General features: G+C 39.4%; 1 protein-coding gene across 2 annotated transcripts in view; it reads left to right on the plus strand.

Annotated features, from left to right (window-relative positions):
* The window catches only part of PARP14 (poly(ADP-ribose) polymerase family member 14), a 189,427-nt gene that overhangs the window by 75,350 nt on the left and 96,613 nt on the right, over positions 1–17,464 (plus strand). For both annotated transcript variants that reach the window (XM_063429155.1, XM_063429154.1), the window contains exon 5: positions 9,984–10,220. In XM_063429155.1, coding sequence (XP_063285225.1) covers positions 9,984–10,220 — 237 coding nt within the window. The remainder of the gene's footprint in view (positions 1–9,983; positions 10,221–17,464) is intronic.

Here is a 17,464-nt window from a genome sequence, read left to right on the forward strand (position 1 = left end):
TGTTATATTATTATATTCACTGACACAGAACTCGCACTCTGTTATATTATTCTATTCACTGACACAGAACTCGCACTCTGTTATATTATTATATTCACTGACACAGAACACGCACTCTGTTATATTATATTATTATATTCACTGACACAGAACTCACACTCTGTTATATTATTATATTCACTGACACAGAACTCGCACTCTGTTATATTATTATATTCACTGACACAGAACTCGCACTCTGTTATATTATATTATATTCACTGACACAGAACCCGCACTCTGTTATATTATTATATTCACTGACACAGAACTCGCACTCTGTTATATTATATTATTATATTCACTGACACAGAACTCGCACTCTGTTATATTATTATATTCACTGACACAGAACTCGCACTCTGTTATATTATTATATTCACTGACACAGAACCCGCACTCTGTTATATTATTATATTATATTCAACAGAACTCGCACTCTGTTATATTATTATATTCACTGACACAGAACCCGCACTCTGTTATATTATTATATTATATTCACTGACACAGAACCCGCACTCTGTTAGATTATTATATTCACTGACACAGAACTCTCACTCTGTTATATTATTATATTCACTGACACAGAACCCGCACTCTGTTATATTATTATATTCACTGACACAGAACCTGCACTCTGTTATATTATTATATTCACTGACACAGAACTCGCACTCTGTTATATTATTATATTCACTGACACAGAACTCGCACTCTGTTATATTATATTATTATATTATATTCACTGACACAGAACTCGCACTCTGTTATATTATTATATTCACTGACACAGAACCCGCACTCTGTTATATTATTATATTCACTGACACAGAACCCGCACTCTGTTATATTATTATATTAACTGACACAGAACTCGCACTCTGTTATATTATATTATATTCACTGACACAGAACTTGCACTCTGTTATATTATATTATTATATTCACTGACACAGAACTCGCACTCTGTTATATTATATTATATTCACTGACACAGAACCCGCACTCTGTTATATTATTATATTCACTGACACAGAACTCGCACTCTGTTATATTATATTATATTCACTGACACAGAACCCGCACTCTGTTATATTATTATATTCACTGACACAGAACCCGCACTCTGTTATATTATTATATTCACTGACACAGAACACGCACTCTGTTATATTATTATATTCACTGACACAGAACTCGCACTCTGTTATATTATATTATTATATTCACTGACACAGAACTCGAACTCTGTTATATTATTATATTCACTGACACAGAACTCGCACTCTGTTATATTATTATATTCACTGACACAGAACCCGCACTCTGTTATATTATTATATTCACTGACACAGAACCCGCACTCTGTTATATTTTATTATTATATTCACTGACACAGAACCCGCACTCTGTTATATTATATTATTATATTCACTGACACAGAACCCGCACTCTGTTATATTATATTATTATATTCACTGACACAGAACCCGCACTCTGTTATATTATATTATTATATTCACTGACACAGAACACGCACTCTGTTATATTATATTATTATATTCACTGACACAGAACCCGCACTCTGTTATATTATTATATTCACTGACACAGAACCCGCACTCTGTTATATTATATTATTATATTCACTGACACAGAACTCGCACTCTGTTATATTATTATATTCACTGACACAGAACTCGCACTCTGTTATATTATTATATTCACTGACACAGAACCCGCACTCTGTTATATTATATTATTATATTCACTGACACAGAACCCGCACTCTGTTAGATTATTATATTCACTGACACAGAACTCGCACTCTGTTATATTATTATATTCACTGACACAGAACCCGCACTCTGTTATATTATTATATTCACTGACACAGAACCTGCACTCTGTTGTATTATTATATTCACTGACACAGAACTCGCACTCTGTTATATTATTATATTCACTGACACAGAACTCGCACTCTGTTATATTATATTATTATATTATATTCACTGACACAGAACTCGCACTCTGTTATATTATTATATTCACTGACACAGAACCCGCACTCTGTTATATTATTATATTCACTGACACAGAACCCGCACTCTGTTATATTATTATATTAACTGACACAGAACTCGCACTCTGTTATATTATATTATATTCACTGACACAGAACTTGCACTCTGTTATATTATATTATTATATTCACTGACACAGAACTCGCACTCTGTTATATTATATTATATTCACTGACACAGAACCCGCACTCTGTTATATTATTATATTCACTGACACAGAACTCGCACTCTGTTATATTATATTATTATATTCACTGACACAGAACTCGCACTCTGTTATATTATATTATATTCACTGACACAGAACCCGCACTCTGTTATATTATTATATTCACTGACACAGAACCCGCACTCTGTTATATTATTATATTCACTGACACAGAACACGCACTCTGTTATATTATTATATTCACTGACACAGAACTCGCACTCTGTTATATTATATTATTATATTCACTGACACAGAACTCGAACTCTGTTATATTATTATATTCACTGACACAGAACTCGCACTCTGTTATATTATTATATTCACTGACACAGAACTCGCACTCTGTTATATTATTATATTCACTGACACAGAACCCGCACTCTGTTATATTATATTATTATATTCACTGACACAGAACTCGCACTCTGTTATATTATTATATTCACTGACACAGAACTCGCACTCTGTTATATTATTATATTCACTGACACAGAACTCGCACTCTGTTATATTATTATATTCACTGACACAGAACTCGCACTCTGTTATATTATTATATTCACTGACACAGAACCCGCACTCTGTTATATTATATTATTATATTCACTGACACAGAACCCGCACTCTGTTAGATTATTATATTCACTGACACAGAACTCGCACTCTGTTATATTATTATATTCACTGACACAGAACCCGCACTCTGTTATATTATTATATTCACTGACACAGAACCTGCACTCTGTTATATTATTATATTCACTGACACAGAACTCGCACTCTGTTATATTATTATATTCACTGACACAGAACTCGCACTCTGTTATATTATATTATTATATTATATTCACTGACACAGAACTCGCACTCTGTTATATTATTATATTCACTGACACAGAACCCGCACTCTGTTATATTATTATATTCACTGACACAGAACCCGCACTCTGTTATATTATTATATTCACTGACACAGAACTCGCACTCTGTTATATTATATTATATTCACTGACACAGAACTTGCACTCTGTTATATTATATTATTATATTCACTGACACAGAACCCGCACTCTGTTATATTATTATATTCACTGACACAGAACTCGCACTCTGTTATATTATTATATTCACTGACACAGAACTCGCACTCTGTTATATTATATTATATTCACTGACACAGAACCCGCACTCTGTTATATTATTATATTCACTGACACAGAACTCGCACTCTGTTATATTATATTATTATATTCACTGACACAGAACTCGCACTCTGTTATATTATATTATATTCACTGACACAGAACCCGCACTCTGTTATATTATTATATTCACTGACACAGAACCCGCACTCTGTTATATTATTATATTCACTGACACAGAACACGCACTCTGTTATATTATTATATTCACTGACACAGAACCCGCACTCTGTTATATTATATTATTATATTCACTGACACAGAACACGCACTCTGTTATATTATATTATTATATTCACTGACACAGAACTCGCACTCTGTTATATTATTATATTCACTGACACAGAACTCGCACTCTGTTATATTATATTATTATATTCACTGACACAGAACTCGCACTCTGTTATATTATATTATTATATTCACTGACACAGAACCCGCACTCTGTTATATTATTATATTCACTGACACAGAACCCGCACTCTGTTATATTATATTATTATATTCACTGACACAGAACACGCACTCTGTTATATTATATTATTATATTCACTGACACAGAACCCGCACTCTGTTATATTATATTATTATATTCACTGACACAGAACCCGCACTCTGTTATATTATATTATTATATTCACTGACACAGAACACGCACTCTGTTATATTATATTATTATATTCACTGACACAGAACCCGCACTCTGTTATATTATTATATTCACTGACACAGAACCCGCACTCTGTTATATTATATTATTATATTCACTGACACAGAACTCGCACTCTGTTATATTATTATATTCACTGACACAGAACTCGCACTCTGTTATATTATTATATTCACTGACACAGAACCCGCACTCTGTTATATTATATTATTATATTCACTGACACAGAACCCGCACTCTGTTAGATTATTATATTCACTGACACAGAACTCGCACTCTGTTATATTATTATATTCACTGACACAGAACCCGCACTCTGTTATATTATTATATTCACTGACACAGAACCTGCACTCTGTTATATTATTATATTCACTGACACAGAACTCGCACTCTGTTATATTATTATATTCACTGACACAGAACTCGCACTCTGTTATATTATATTATTATATTATATTCACTGACACAGAACTCGCACTCTGTTATATTATTATATTCACTGACACAGAACCCGCACTCTGTTATATTATTATATTCACTGACACAGAACCCGCACTCTGTTATATTATTATATTAACTGACACAGAACTCGCACTCTGTTATATTATATTATATTCACTGACACAGAACTTGCACTCTGTTATATTATATTATTATATTCACTGACACAGAACTCGCACTCTGTTATATTATATTATATTCACTGACACAGAACCCGCACTCTGTTATATTATTATATTCACTGACACAGAACTCGCACTCTGTTATATTATATTATTATATTCACTGACACAGAACTCGCACTCTGTTATATTATATTATATTCACTGACACAGAACCCGCACTCTGTTATATTATATTATTATATTCACTGACACAGAACACGCACTCTGTTATATTATATTATTATATTCACTGACACAGAACTCGCACTCTGTTATATTATATTATATTCACTGACACAGAACCCGCACTCTGTTATATTATATTATTATATTCACTGACACAGAACACGCACTCTGTTATATTATATTATTATATTCACTGACACAGAACTCGCACTCTGTTATATTATTATATTCACTGACACAGAACTCGCACTCTGTTATATTATATTATTATATTCACTGACACAGAACTCGCACTCTGTTATATTATATTATTATATTCACTGACACAGAACCCGCACTCTGTTATATTATTATATTCACTGACACAGAACCCGCACTCTGTTATATTATATTATTATATTCACTGACACAGAACACGCACTCTGTTATATTATATTATTATATTCACTGACACAGAACCCGCACTCTGTTATATTATATTATTATATTCACTGACACAGAACCCGCACTCTGTTATATTATATTATTATATTCACTGACACAGAACACGCACTCTGTTATATTATATTATTATATTCACTGACACAGAACCCGCACTCTGTTATATTATTATATTCACTGACACAGAACCCGCACTCTGTTATATTATATTATTATATTCACTGACACAGAACTCGCACTCTGTTATATTATTATATTCACTGACACAGAACTCGCACTCTGTTATATTATTATATTCACTGACACAGAACCCGCACTCTGTTATATTATATTATTATATTCACTGACACAGAACCCGCACTCTGTTAGATTATTATATTCACTGACACAGAACTCGCACTCTGTTATATTATTATATTCACTGACACAGAACCCGCACTCTGTTATATTATTATATTCACTGACACAGAACCTGCACTCTGTTATATTATTATATTCACTGACACAGAACTCGCACTCTGTTATATTATTATATTCACTGACACAGAACTCGCACTCTGTTATATTATATTATTATATTATATTCACTGACACAGAACTCGCACTCTGTTATATTATTATATTCACTGACACAGAACCCGCACTCTGTTATATTATTATATTAACTGACACAGAACTCGCACTCTGTTATATTATATTATATTCACTGACACAGAACTTGCACTCTGTTATATTATATTATTATATTCACTGACACAGAACTCGCACTCTGTTATATTATATTATATTCACTGACACAGAACCCGCACTCTGTTATATTATTATATTCACTGACACAGAACTCGCACTCTGTTATATTATATTATTATATTCACTGACACAGAACTCGCACTCTGTTATATTATATTATATTCACTGACACAGAACCCGCACTCTGTTATATTATTATATTCACTGACACAGAACCCGCACTCTGTTATATTATTATATTCACTGACACAGAACACGCACTCTGTTATATTATTATATTCACTGACACAGAACTCGCACTCTGTTATATTATATTATTATATTCACTGACACAGAACTCGAACTCTGTTATATTATTATATTCACTGACACAGAACTCGCACTCTGTTATATTATTATATTCACTGACACAGAACTCGCACTCTGTTATATTATTATATTCACTGACACAGAACCCGCACTCTGTTATATTATATTATTATATTCACTGACACAGAACTCGCACTCTGTTATATTATTATATTCACTGACACAGAACCCGCACTCTGTTATATTATATTATTATATTCACTGACACAGAACCCGCACTCTGTTAGATTATTATATTCACTGACACAGAACTCGCACTCTGTTATATTATTATATTCACTGACACAGAACCCGCACTCTGTTATATTATTATATTCACTGACACAGAACCTGCACTCTGTTATATTATTATATTCACTGACACAGAACTCGCACTCTGTTATATTATTATATTCACTGACACAGAACTCGCACTCTGTTATATTATATTATTATATTATATTCACTGACACAGAACTCGCACTCTGTTATATTATTATATTCACTGACACAGAACCCGCACTCTGTTATATTATTATATTCACTGACACAGAACCCGCACTCTGTTATATTATTATATTCACTGACACAGAACCCGCACTCTGTTATATTATTATATTCACTGACACAGAACCCGCACTCTGTTATATTATTATATTCACTGACACAGAACTCGCACTCTGTTATATTATTATATTCACTGACACAGAACCCGCACTCTGTTATATTATTATATTCACTGACACAGAACTTGCACTCTGTTATATTATATTATTATATTCACTGACACAGAACCCGCACTCTGTTATATTATTATATTCACTGACACAGAACTCGCACTCTGTTATATTATTATATTCACTGACACAGAACTCGCACTCTGTTATATTATATTATATTCACTGACACAGAACCCGCACTCTGTTATATTATTATATTCACTGACACAGAACTCGCACTCTGTTATATTATATTATTATATTCACTGACACAGAACTCGCACTCTGTTATATTATATTATATTCACTGACACAGAACCCGCACTCTGTTATATTATTATATTCACTGACACAGAACCCGCACTCTGTTATATTATTATATTCACTGACACAGAACACGCACTCTGTTATATTATTATATTCACTGACACAGAACCCGCACTCTGTTATATTATATTATTATATTCACTGACACAGAACACGCACTCTGTTATATTATATTATTATATTCACTGACACAGAACTCGCACTCTGTTATATTATTATATTCACTGACACAGAACTCGCACTCTGTTATATTATATTATTATATTCACTGACACAGAACTCGCACTCTGTTATATTATATTATTATATTCACTGACACAGAACCCGCACTCTGTTATATTATTATATTCACTGACACAGAACCCGCACTCTGTTATATTATATTATTATATTCACTGACACAGAACACGCACTCTGTTATATTATATTATTATATTCACTGACACAGAACTCGCACTCTGTTATATTATTATATTCACTGACACAGAACCCGCACTCTGTTATATTATTATATTCACTGACACAGAACTCGCACTCTGTTATATTATATTATTATATTCACTGACACAGAACTCGCACTCTGTTATATTATATTATTATATTCACTGACACAGAACCCGCACTCTGTTATATTATTATATTCACTGACACAGAACTCGCACTCTGTTATATTATATTATTATATTCACTGACACAGAACCCGCACTCTGTTATATTATTATATTCACTGACACAGAACCCGCACTCTGTTATATTATATTATTATATTCACTGACACAGAACTCGAACTCTGTTATATTATTATATTCACTGACACAGAACCCGCACTCTGTTATATTATATTATTATATTCACTGACACAGAACCCGCACTCTGTTATATTATATTATTATATTCACTGACACAGAACCCGCACTCTGTTATATTATTATATTCACTGACACAGAACCCGCACTCTGTTATATTATTATATTCACTGACACAGAACCCGCACTCTGTTATATTATTATATTCACTGACACAGAACCCGCACTCTGTTATATTATATTATTATATTCACTGACACAGAACCCGCACTCTGTTATATTATATTATATTCACTGACACAGAACCCGCACTCTGTTATATTATATTATATTCACTGACACAGAACCCGCACTCTGTTATATTATATTATATTCACTGACACAGAACCCGCACTCTGTTATATTATTATATTCACTGACACAGAACCCGCACTCTGTTATATTATATTATTATATTCACTGACACAGAACTCGCACTCTGTTATATTATTATATTCACTGACACAGAACCCGCACTCTGTTATATTATATTATTATATTCACTGACACAGAACTCGCACTCTGTTATATTATATTATATTCACTGACACAGAACCCGCACTCTGTTATATTATATTATATTCACTGACACAGAACCCGCACTCTGTTATATTATTATATTCACTGACACAGAACCCGCACTCTGTTATATTATATTATATTCACTGACACAGAACCCGCACTCTGTTATATTATTATATTCACTGACACAGAACCCGCACTCTGTTATATTATATTATTATATTCACTGACACAGAACTCGCACTCTGTTATATTATTATATTCACTGACACAGAACCCGCACTCTGTTATATTATATTATTATATTCACTGACACAGAACCCGCACTCTGTTATATTATATTATATTCACTGACACAGAACTCGCACTCTGTTATATTATTATATTCACTGACACAGAACTCGCACTCTGTTATATTATATTATATTATATTCACTGACACAGAACTCGCACTCTGTTATATTATTATATTCACTGACACAGAACCCGCACTCTGTTATATTATTATATTCACTGACACAGAACCCGCACTCTGTTATATTATTATATTCACTGACACAGAACACGCACTCTGTTATATTATTATATTCACTGACACAGAACACGCACTCTGTTATATTATTATATTCACTGACACAGAACCCGCACTCTGTTATATTATTATATTCACTGACACAGAACACGCACTCTGTTATATTATTATATTCACTGACACAGAACTCGCACTCTGTTATATTATTATATTCACTGACACAGAACTCGCACTCTGTTATATTATTATATTCACTGACACAGAACCCGCACTCTGTTATATTATTATATTCACTGACACAGAACACGCACTCTGTTATATTATTATATTCACTGACACAGAACTCGCACTCTGTTATATTATATTATATTATATTCACTGACACAGAACTTGCACTCTATAGATCAATGACTGTTAGTTTTTTTTTTTCTAGAAATCTCTAGATTTGTTAAGAAATTCTCCAGTAATTTGAGGGTGAATCAGATGAAACTGTCAGCAAACGTACTGGAAGAAACAAAGAGTATCAGGGCGGAGGGTTTGCCCCCCAAAACATCCGAGGATCACATCATTCTGTACTTTGAGAGCCCAAAACACGGAGGTGGAGAGGTGCAGGAGACCGTGCTGCTTGCAGAGGAAGACGCTGCGCTCATCACATTTCAGGATGTGCGAGGTTGGTCCAGACTCACTGAGAAAAAGTCTGATATTTTCTGACATTTTGTTAGTCGGTGGGAGTTGCACAGATTAATCTTCCTGGAGTCTCAGCTGCTAGAATCTGCTATGTAGCATCAACCTGTTAATGTAGAACGTTAGATCCAATAATGCTCCGGGGCTCAGAGTAAGGTGCGCTGTGAGATTAATCAATCAAGGCTGACTGAATTTGGATTCCTCTCCCAATGTAGTGGGGGACCCAGGAACCCCATTTCATATTTTAACTTTAATATGTGTGCGTTGTTCTTGTTATTAGAGTATTCTACTTCCCTACCCTTTTTTCTGTGTTAACATGTTTTTTTATCAGTGTGAAATATGGCTGTTTGTCAGTAGGAATTGGTACATACAGTACATGTTAATACGGTACGTTACAACAGTACATGGTATTGCGGTGCATGTTACAACAGTACATGGTACATATCCACCATACTGCTCCTAATGACAACACAGAGAATAGAGAACGCTAACCTGTCCGTGTGCAGCCAAGAGGAATGCTCTGGAGGTGATGTTGGTGTCTGTCTGATGTATTTTTTATTGATTAAATCGGCAAGATTTTAACAGGTATGTACAGAGGAGAGATGGATACAAAAAGTAGCCTAACTTGAGACCAAACCAGCACATTGTCACATCACATTCCACGTCCTTTCTAAATGTTATAGTGAATGTGTTATACTATTACTGAAATACATACAGGATGCAGTGTGTGTGTGTGGAGAGGATGAAGTGTGTGTATGGAGAGGATGCAGTGTGTGTGTGTGGAGAGGATGCAGTGTGTGTGTGTGTGTGTGGAGAGGATGCAGTGTGTGTGTATGGAGAGGATGCAGTGTGTGTGTATGGAGAGGATGCAGTGTGTGTGTGTGGAGAGGATGCAGTGTGTGTGGGTGTGTGTGTGGAGTATGCAGTGTGTGTGTGTGGAGTATGCAGTGTGTGCGTGGAGAGGATGCAGTGTGTGTGCGTGGAGAGGATGTAGTGTGTGTGTGTGGAGAGGATGCTGTGTGTGTGTGTGTGTGTGTGTGTGTGGAGAGGATGCAGTGGGTGTGTGTGTGTGGAGTATGCAGTGTGTGCGTGGAGAGGATGCAGTGTGTGTGCGTGGAGAGGATGCAGTGTGTGTGCGTGGAGAGGATGCAGTGTGTGTGTGTATGGAGATGATGCAGTGTGTGTGCGTGGAGAGGATGCTGTGTGTGTGTATATTTGTATTAGTTTGTGGGGTTGGATAGAAGCTGTTGACGGTGAGCCATTTTTAAAATTAATAGTTATGTTTAATAGTACCCCCTTCCTCATCTTTTATCTGTGAACAGGGAGGGGAAATACAAAATTATCTGGTGGTCCGGTGGCACAGCAGCTTGTATAGTAAAGAGGGGGCCAAGGAGACTTCATGTTATACTTTTGGCAGGCTTCAAACCAGCATGTGTGTAGCGTGGAGTCAGGGCCGCCATCAGGGGGTGACAACCGTGACAGTTGTCACGGGCCTGGGGGGCCCGGACTGCTTTGGCAGTCCAGGGCCCCACAATTACTTTCTGCATCGCTATATATATATATGTGCAGCCGCGGGCCCCCCGGCTCCCTATACTTGCAGAGGGGGCCCAGCGGACTGCAGAAGCACTTTCCAGCATTTCCCTCGCTCTAACTCCCGCGAGACGTGCGGCCATGGCAACGCTCCGCGCGGCGCGCACACCACATCTCGCGGGAGTGAGAGCAGGAAATGCTGTAAAGTGCTTCTGCAGTCCGCTGGGCCCCCTCTGCAAGTATAGGGAGCCGGGGGGCCCACAATTCCACCTGACCGGACCACCAGGGATCAAAGGATCTTCCCCCCTCCCTGAACCAGGTAAGAAACAGGGAGGGGGGAATAACAAAAATACATTTAAATTACTATTACTACATTTACATGCATACACTACTAAACACATACACACACTGCATTCATTACACTGACACACACACTGCATTCATTACACTGACACACACACTGCATTCATTACACTGACACACACACTGCATTCATTACACTGACACACACTGCATTCACTGCACTGACACTCACTGCACTAACACACTGCACTCACACACACACTGCATCCACTGCACTCACACTGCATTCACTACACTGACACACACTGCACTAACACACACACACTGCATCCTCTGCACTGACACACACTGCATCCGCTGCACTGACACACTGCACTAACACACACACACACACTGCATTCACTACACTGACACACACTGCACTAACACACACTGCACTAACACACACACACTGCATCCACTGCACTGACACACACACTGCATTCACTACACTGACACACTGCATTCACTACACTGACACACACTGCATTCACTACACTGACACACACACACTGCATTCACTACACTGACACACACACTGCATTCACTACACTGATACACACTCTGCCTTCATTGCACTGACACACACTGCATTCATTACACTGACACACACTGCATTCATTACACTGTCACACACTGCATTCATTACACTGACACACACTGCATTCATTACACTGACACACACTGCATTCACTACACTGACACACACTGCATTCACTGCACTGACACTCACTGCACTAACACACACACTGCATTCACTGCACTGACACTCACTGCACTAACACACACACTGCATTCACTACACTGACACATACGCACTGCATTCACTGCACTAACACTCACTGCATTAACACTCACTGCACTAACACACACACTGCATTCACTGCACTAACACACACTGCATTCACTGCACTAACACACACACTGCATTCACTGCACTAACACACACTCTTCATTCACTACACAAACACACACTGCACTAACACACTCACTGCACTAACACACACACTGCATCCACCGCACTGACACACACACTGCATCCACCGCACTGACACACACACTGCATCCACCGCACTGACACACACACTACATTCACTACACTGACACACACACTGCATTCACTGCACTGACACACACTGCACTAACACACACACACACTGCATCCACTGCACTGACACACACTGTATCCACTGCACTAACACACACTCTGCATTCACTACACTAACACACACTCTTCATCCACTACACTAACACACATACTGCATTCATTGGGGGGGAGGCAGGCCGGCCGGGCAGGGAGGGGGGGGAGGCAGGCCGGACGGGCAGGGAGGGGGGGGGGCCAGACTTTGTGCTTTGTCAGGGGCCCCAAAATTTCTGGTGGCGGCCCTGCGTGGAGTATTTCCCTGGTAAACCACTGCAAAGCTCTGACAGCCGAGGCTCGCGAGAGGACACATTAGATTTTGGGCTGTGTAGGAGAGGTTTTTGTGGTGTGTAGCAGAGCTAGGAAGGTGAGGTTTTGGGGTGTGTAGGAGAGCTAGGAATGAGAGGTTTTGGGGTGTTTATGAGAGCTAGGAAGGTGAGGTTTTGGGGTGTGTAGGAGAGCTAGGAAGGTGAGGTTTTGGGGTGTGTAGGAGAGCTAGGAAGGTGAGGTTTAGGGGGGTGTAGGAGAGCTAGGAAGGTGAGGCTTTAAAGTGTGTAGGAGAGCTAGGAAGGTGAGGTTTTGGGGGGTGTAGGAGAGCTAGGAAGGTGATGTTTTGGGGGGTGTAGGAGAGCTAGGAAGGTGAGGCTTTGGGTGGTGTAGGAGAGCTGGAAAGGTGGGATTTTGGGGGTGTAGGAGAGCTATGAAGGTGAGGTTTTGGGGTGTGTAGGGAAGGTGAGGTTTTGGGGTGTGTATGAGAGCTAGGAATGAGAGGTTTTGGGGTGTGTATGAGAGCTAGGAATGAGAGGTTTTGGGGGTTGTAGGAGAGCTAGGAAGGTGAGGTTTTGGGGGTGTAGGAGAGCTAGGAAGGTGAGGTTTTGGGGGGTGTAGGAGAGCTAGGAAGGTGAGGTTTTGGGGGGTGTAGGAGAGCTAGGAAGGTGAGGTTTTGGGGTGTGTAGGAGAGCTAGGAAGGAGAGGTTTTGGGGTGTGTATGAGAGCTAGGAAGGTGAGGTTTTGGGGTGTGTAGGAGAGCTAGGAAGGAGAGGTTTTGGGGTGTGTATGAGAGCTAGGAAGGAGAGGTTTTGGGTGTATAGGAGAGCTAGGAAGGTGAGGTTTTGGGGTGTGTAGGAGAGCTAGGAAGGTGAGGTTTTGGGGTGTGTATGAGAGCTAGGAAGGTGAGGTTTTGGGGGGTGCAGGAGAGCTAGGAAGGTGAGGTTTTGTGGTGTGTAGGAGAGCTAGGAAGGTGAGGTTTTGGGGGGTGTAGGAGAGCTACGAAGGTGAGGTTTTGGGGTGTGTAGGAGAGCTAGGAAGGTGAGGTTTTGGGGGGTGTAGGAGAGCTAGGAAGGTGAGGTTTTGGGGTGTGTAGGAGAGCTAGGAAGGTGAGGTTTTGGGGTGTGTAGGAGAGCTACGAAGGTGAGGTTTTGGGGTGTGTATGAGAGCTAGGAAGGTGAGGTTTTGGGGGTTGTAGGAGAGCTAGGAAGGTGTGGTTTTGGGGGTTGTAGGAGAGCTAGGAGGGAGATGTTTTGGGGGGTGTAGGAGAGCTAGGAAGGTGAGGTTTTGGGGTGTGTATGAGAGCTAGGAAGGTGAGGTTTTGGGGTGTGTAGGAGAGCTACGAAGGTGAGGTTTTGGGGTGTGTAGGAGAGCTAGGAAGGTGAGGTTTTGGGGTGTGTAGGAGAGCTGGGAAGGAGAGGTTTTGGGGTGTGTATGAGAGCTAGGACGGAGAGGTTTTGGGGTGTATAGGAGAGCTAGGAAGGTGAGGTTTTGGGGTGTGTAGGAGAGCTAGGAAGGTGAGGTTTTGGGGTGTGTATGAGAGCTAGGAAGGTGAGGTTTTGGGGGGTGCAGGAGAGCTAGGAAGGTGAGGTTTTGGGGTGTGTAGGAGAGCTAGGAAGGTGAGGTTTTGGGGGGTGTAGGAGAGCTGCGAAGGTGAGGTTTTGGGGTGTGTAGGAGAGCTAGGAAGGTGAGGTTTTGGGGTGTATGCGAGCTAGGAGGGAGAGGATTTTGGAGGGTGTAGAAGAGCTAGGAGGGAGAGGATTTTGGAGGGTGTAGAAGAGCTGGGAAGGAGAGGTTTTGGGGGGTGTATGAGAGCTGGGAAGGAGAGGTTTTGGGGTGTATGAGAGCTAGGAAGGAGAGTGTTACAAACTGCTATTTGTAACTGGCCCTTTAAATGATAAATTGCCCTGCTTCCCTGGATTGTGGAGAAGCCTATTTGCCAGCCTCCTCCTGCATGACTATGGCCCTTTGTGGGTGTGGGCACCCTCAGGGCACTAAAGTGTCAGGAAAACCGCTTTGTTTTCCTGACACTATAGTGATCCTTTAAGAGTTTAAGGGGTTATTTTGGCCTGGGGAAGCCAAATGGTTATACACCTATGCTCTAAACCAGGAGTAGACACCCTTTGCCACTCCAGATGTTGTGGACTACACCTCCCATGATGCTTTGCGAGCCTTAATGGAGATGTAGTAAAATACAAAGTGAGTGTCGAAGGTTACCTACCCCTGCACTAAACCAAAAATATATAATACAGTTCCTACCCCATAAATATAATATTTAATGCTTGATATTTAATGCTCTCATCCAACCCCCTTCCCTCCACAGTTCCTAATAAATATATTACAAATATAATTCCCTCACCCCTGTAGCCCCCTCTATTTACATTTCCTTCTACACACACACACATATATATAATATTCATTGGGGCACAAATATAAATGTCACAAATATACCGTATATACTCGAGTATAAGCCGAGTTTTTCAGCACATTTTTTGTGCTAAAAAACCCCAACTCGGCTTATACTCGAGTCAATAGTCTGTATTATGGCAATTTGCATTGCCATAATACAGACTGGGGGAGAGGGGGACTGGCAGAGCTGTAACTTACCTGTCCTGCAGCTCCTGCCAGCTCCCTCCTCCTCCGCGCCGTCAGTTCAGCACCTCGGTCAGCTCCCAGTGTAAGTCTCGCGAGAGCCGCAGCTCTCGCGAGACTTACACTGGGAGCTGACAGAGGGAGCTGCACGGACGGCGCGGAGGAGGAGAGAGCTGGCAGGAGCTGCAGGACAGGTAAGTTACAGCTCTGCCAGCCCCCCTCTCCCCCCCACTGAACTGCCAATGCCACTGGACCACCAGGGAAGGAGAGCCCCCCTCCCTGCCATGTATCAAGCAGGGAGGGGGGACGGAAAAAAAAAAAATTGTAATAATAAAAAAAAATAATAATAAATAATAATACAAAAATAATAATAATTAAATTAAATAAAAAAATAATAATAAATAATAATAATACAAATTTAAAATAATGAAAAAAAAAAAAAAATTGGCCACCCCCCACCAAGGCTCTGCAACACACACACACCACTCATACACACACGCTGCACTCATACGCACGCTGCACTCATACACACGCACTGCACTCATACACACGCACTGCACTCATACACACACGCTGCACTCATACACGCACGCTGCACTCATACACGCACGCTGCACTCATACACACACGCTGCACTCATACACACACGCTGTACTCATACACACACGCTGCACTCATACACACACGCTGCACTCATACACACACGCTGTACTCATACACACGCGCTGCACTCATACACACGCGCTGCACTCATACACACACGCTGCACTCATACACACACGCTGCACTCATACACACACGCTGCACTCATACACACACGCTGCACTCATACACACACTGCATTCATACACACACACTGCATTCATTATACACACACTGTAAATAAATATTCAATTAATATATTTTTTTAGGATCTAATTTTATTTAGAAATTTACCAGTAGCTGCTGCATTTCTCACCCTAGTCTTATACTCGAGTCAATAAGTTTTCCCAGTTTTTTGGGGTAAAATTAGGGGCCTCGGCTTATATTCGGGTCGGCTTATACTAGAGTATATACGGTAATCATTGCCTCATCTCAAATTCCCTAGTCAGATCTTTCCCGCCCCCTCTATCTAATACACTGCTGACCCCCCTCCCCCTAATATACTGCTTGTTACGGACCGTTTCAGCATAAAAGGGGAAAAATCCGTTTAGGCGATAATCCCCTTTTCACAAAAAGGCACAGCTACTGTAAAAGCACCAAAACTCACGAATTCGGATATAAATGAATGCACCAAACTCCCGAACTGCATACAAGGGAATAAGGTAGCACTCCAGCTGGAACCTCACGAATAGCTGCTAGCAGACGAACAGGAAAAG

This window comes from Pelobates fuscus, chromosome 8 (assembly GCF_036172605.1).
Source record: "Pelobates fuscus isolate aPelFus1 chromosome 8, aPelFus1.pri, whole genome shotgun sequence".
Classification (NCBI taxonomy): domain Eukaryota; kingdom Metazoa; phylum Chordata; class Amphibia; order Anura; family Pelobatidae; genus Pelobates; species Pelobates fuscus.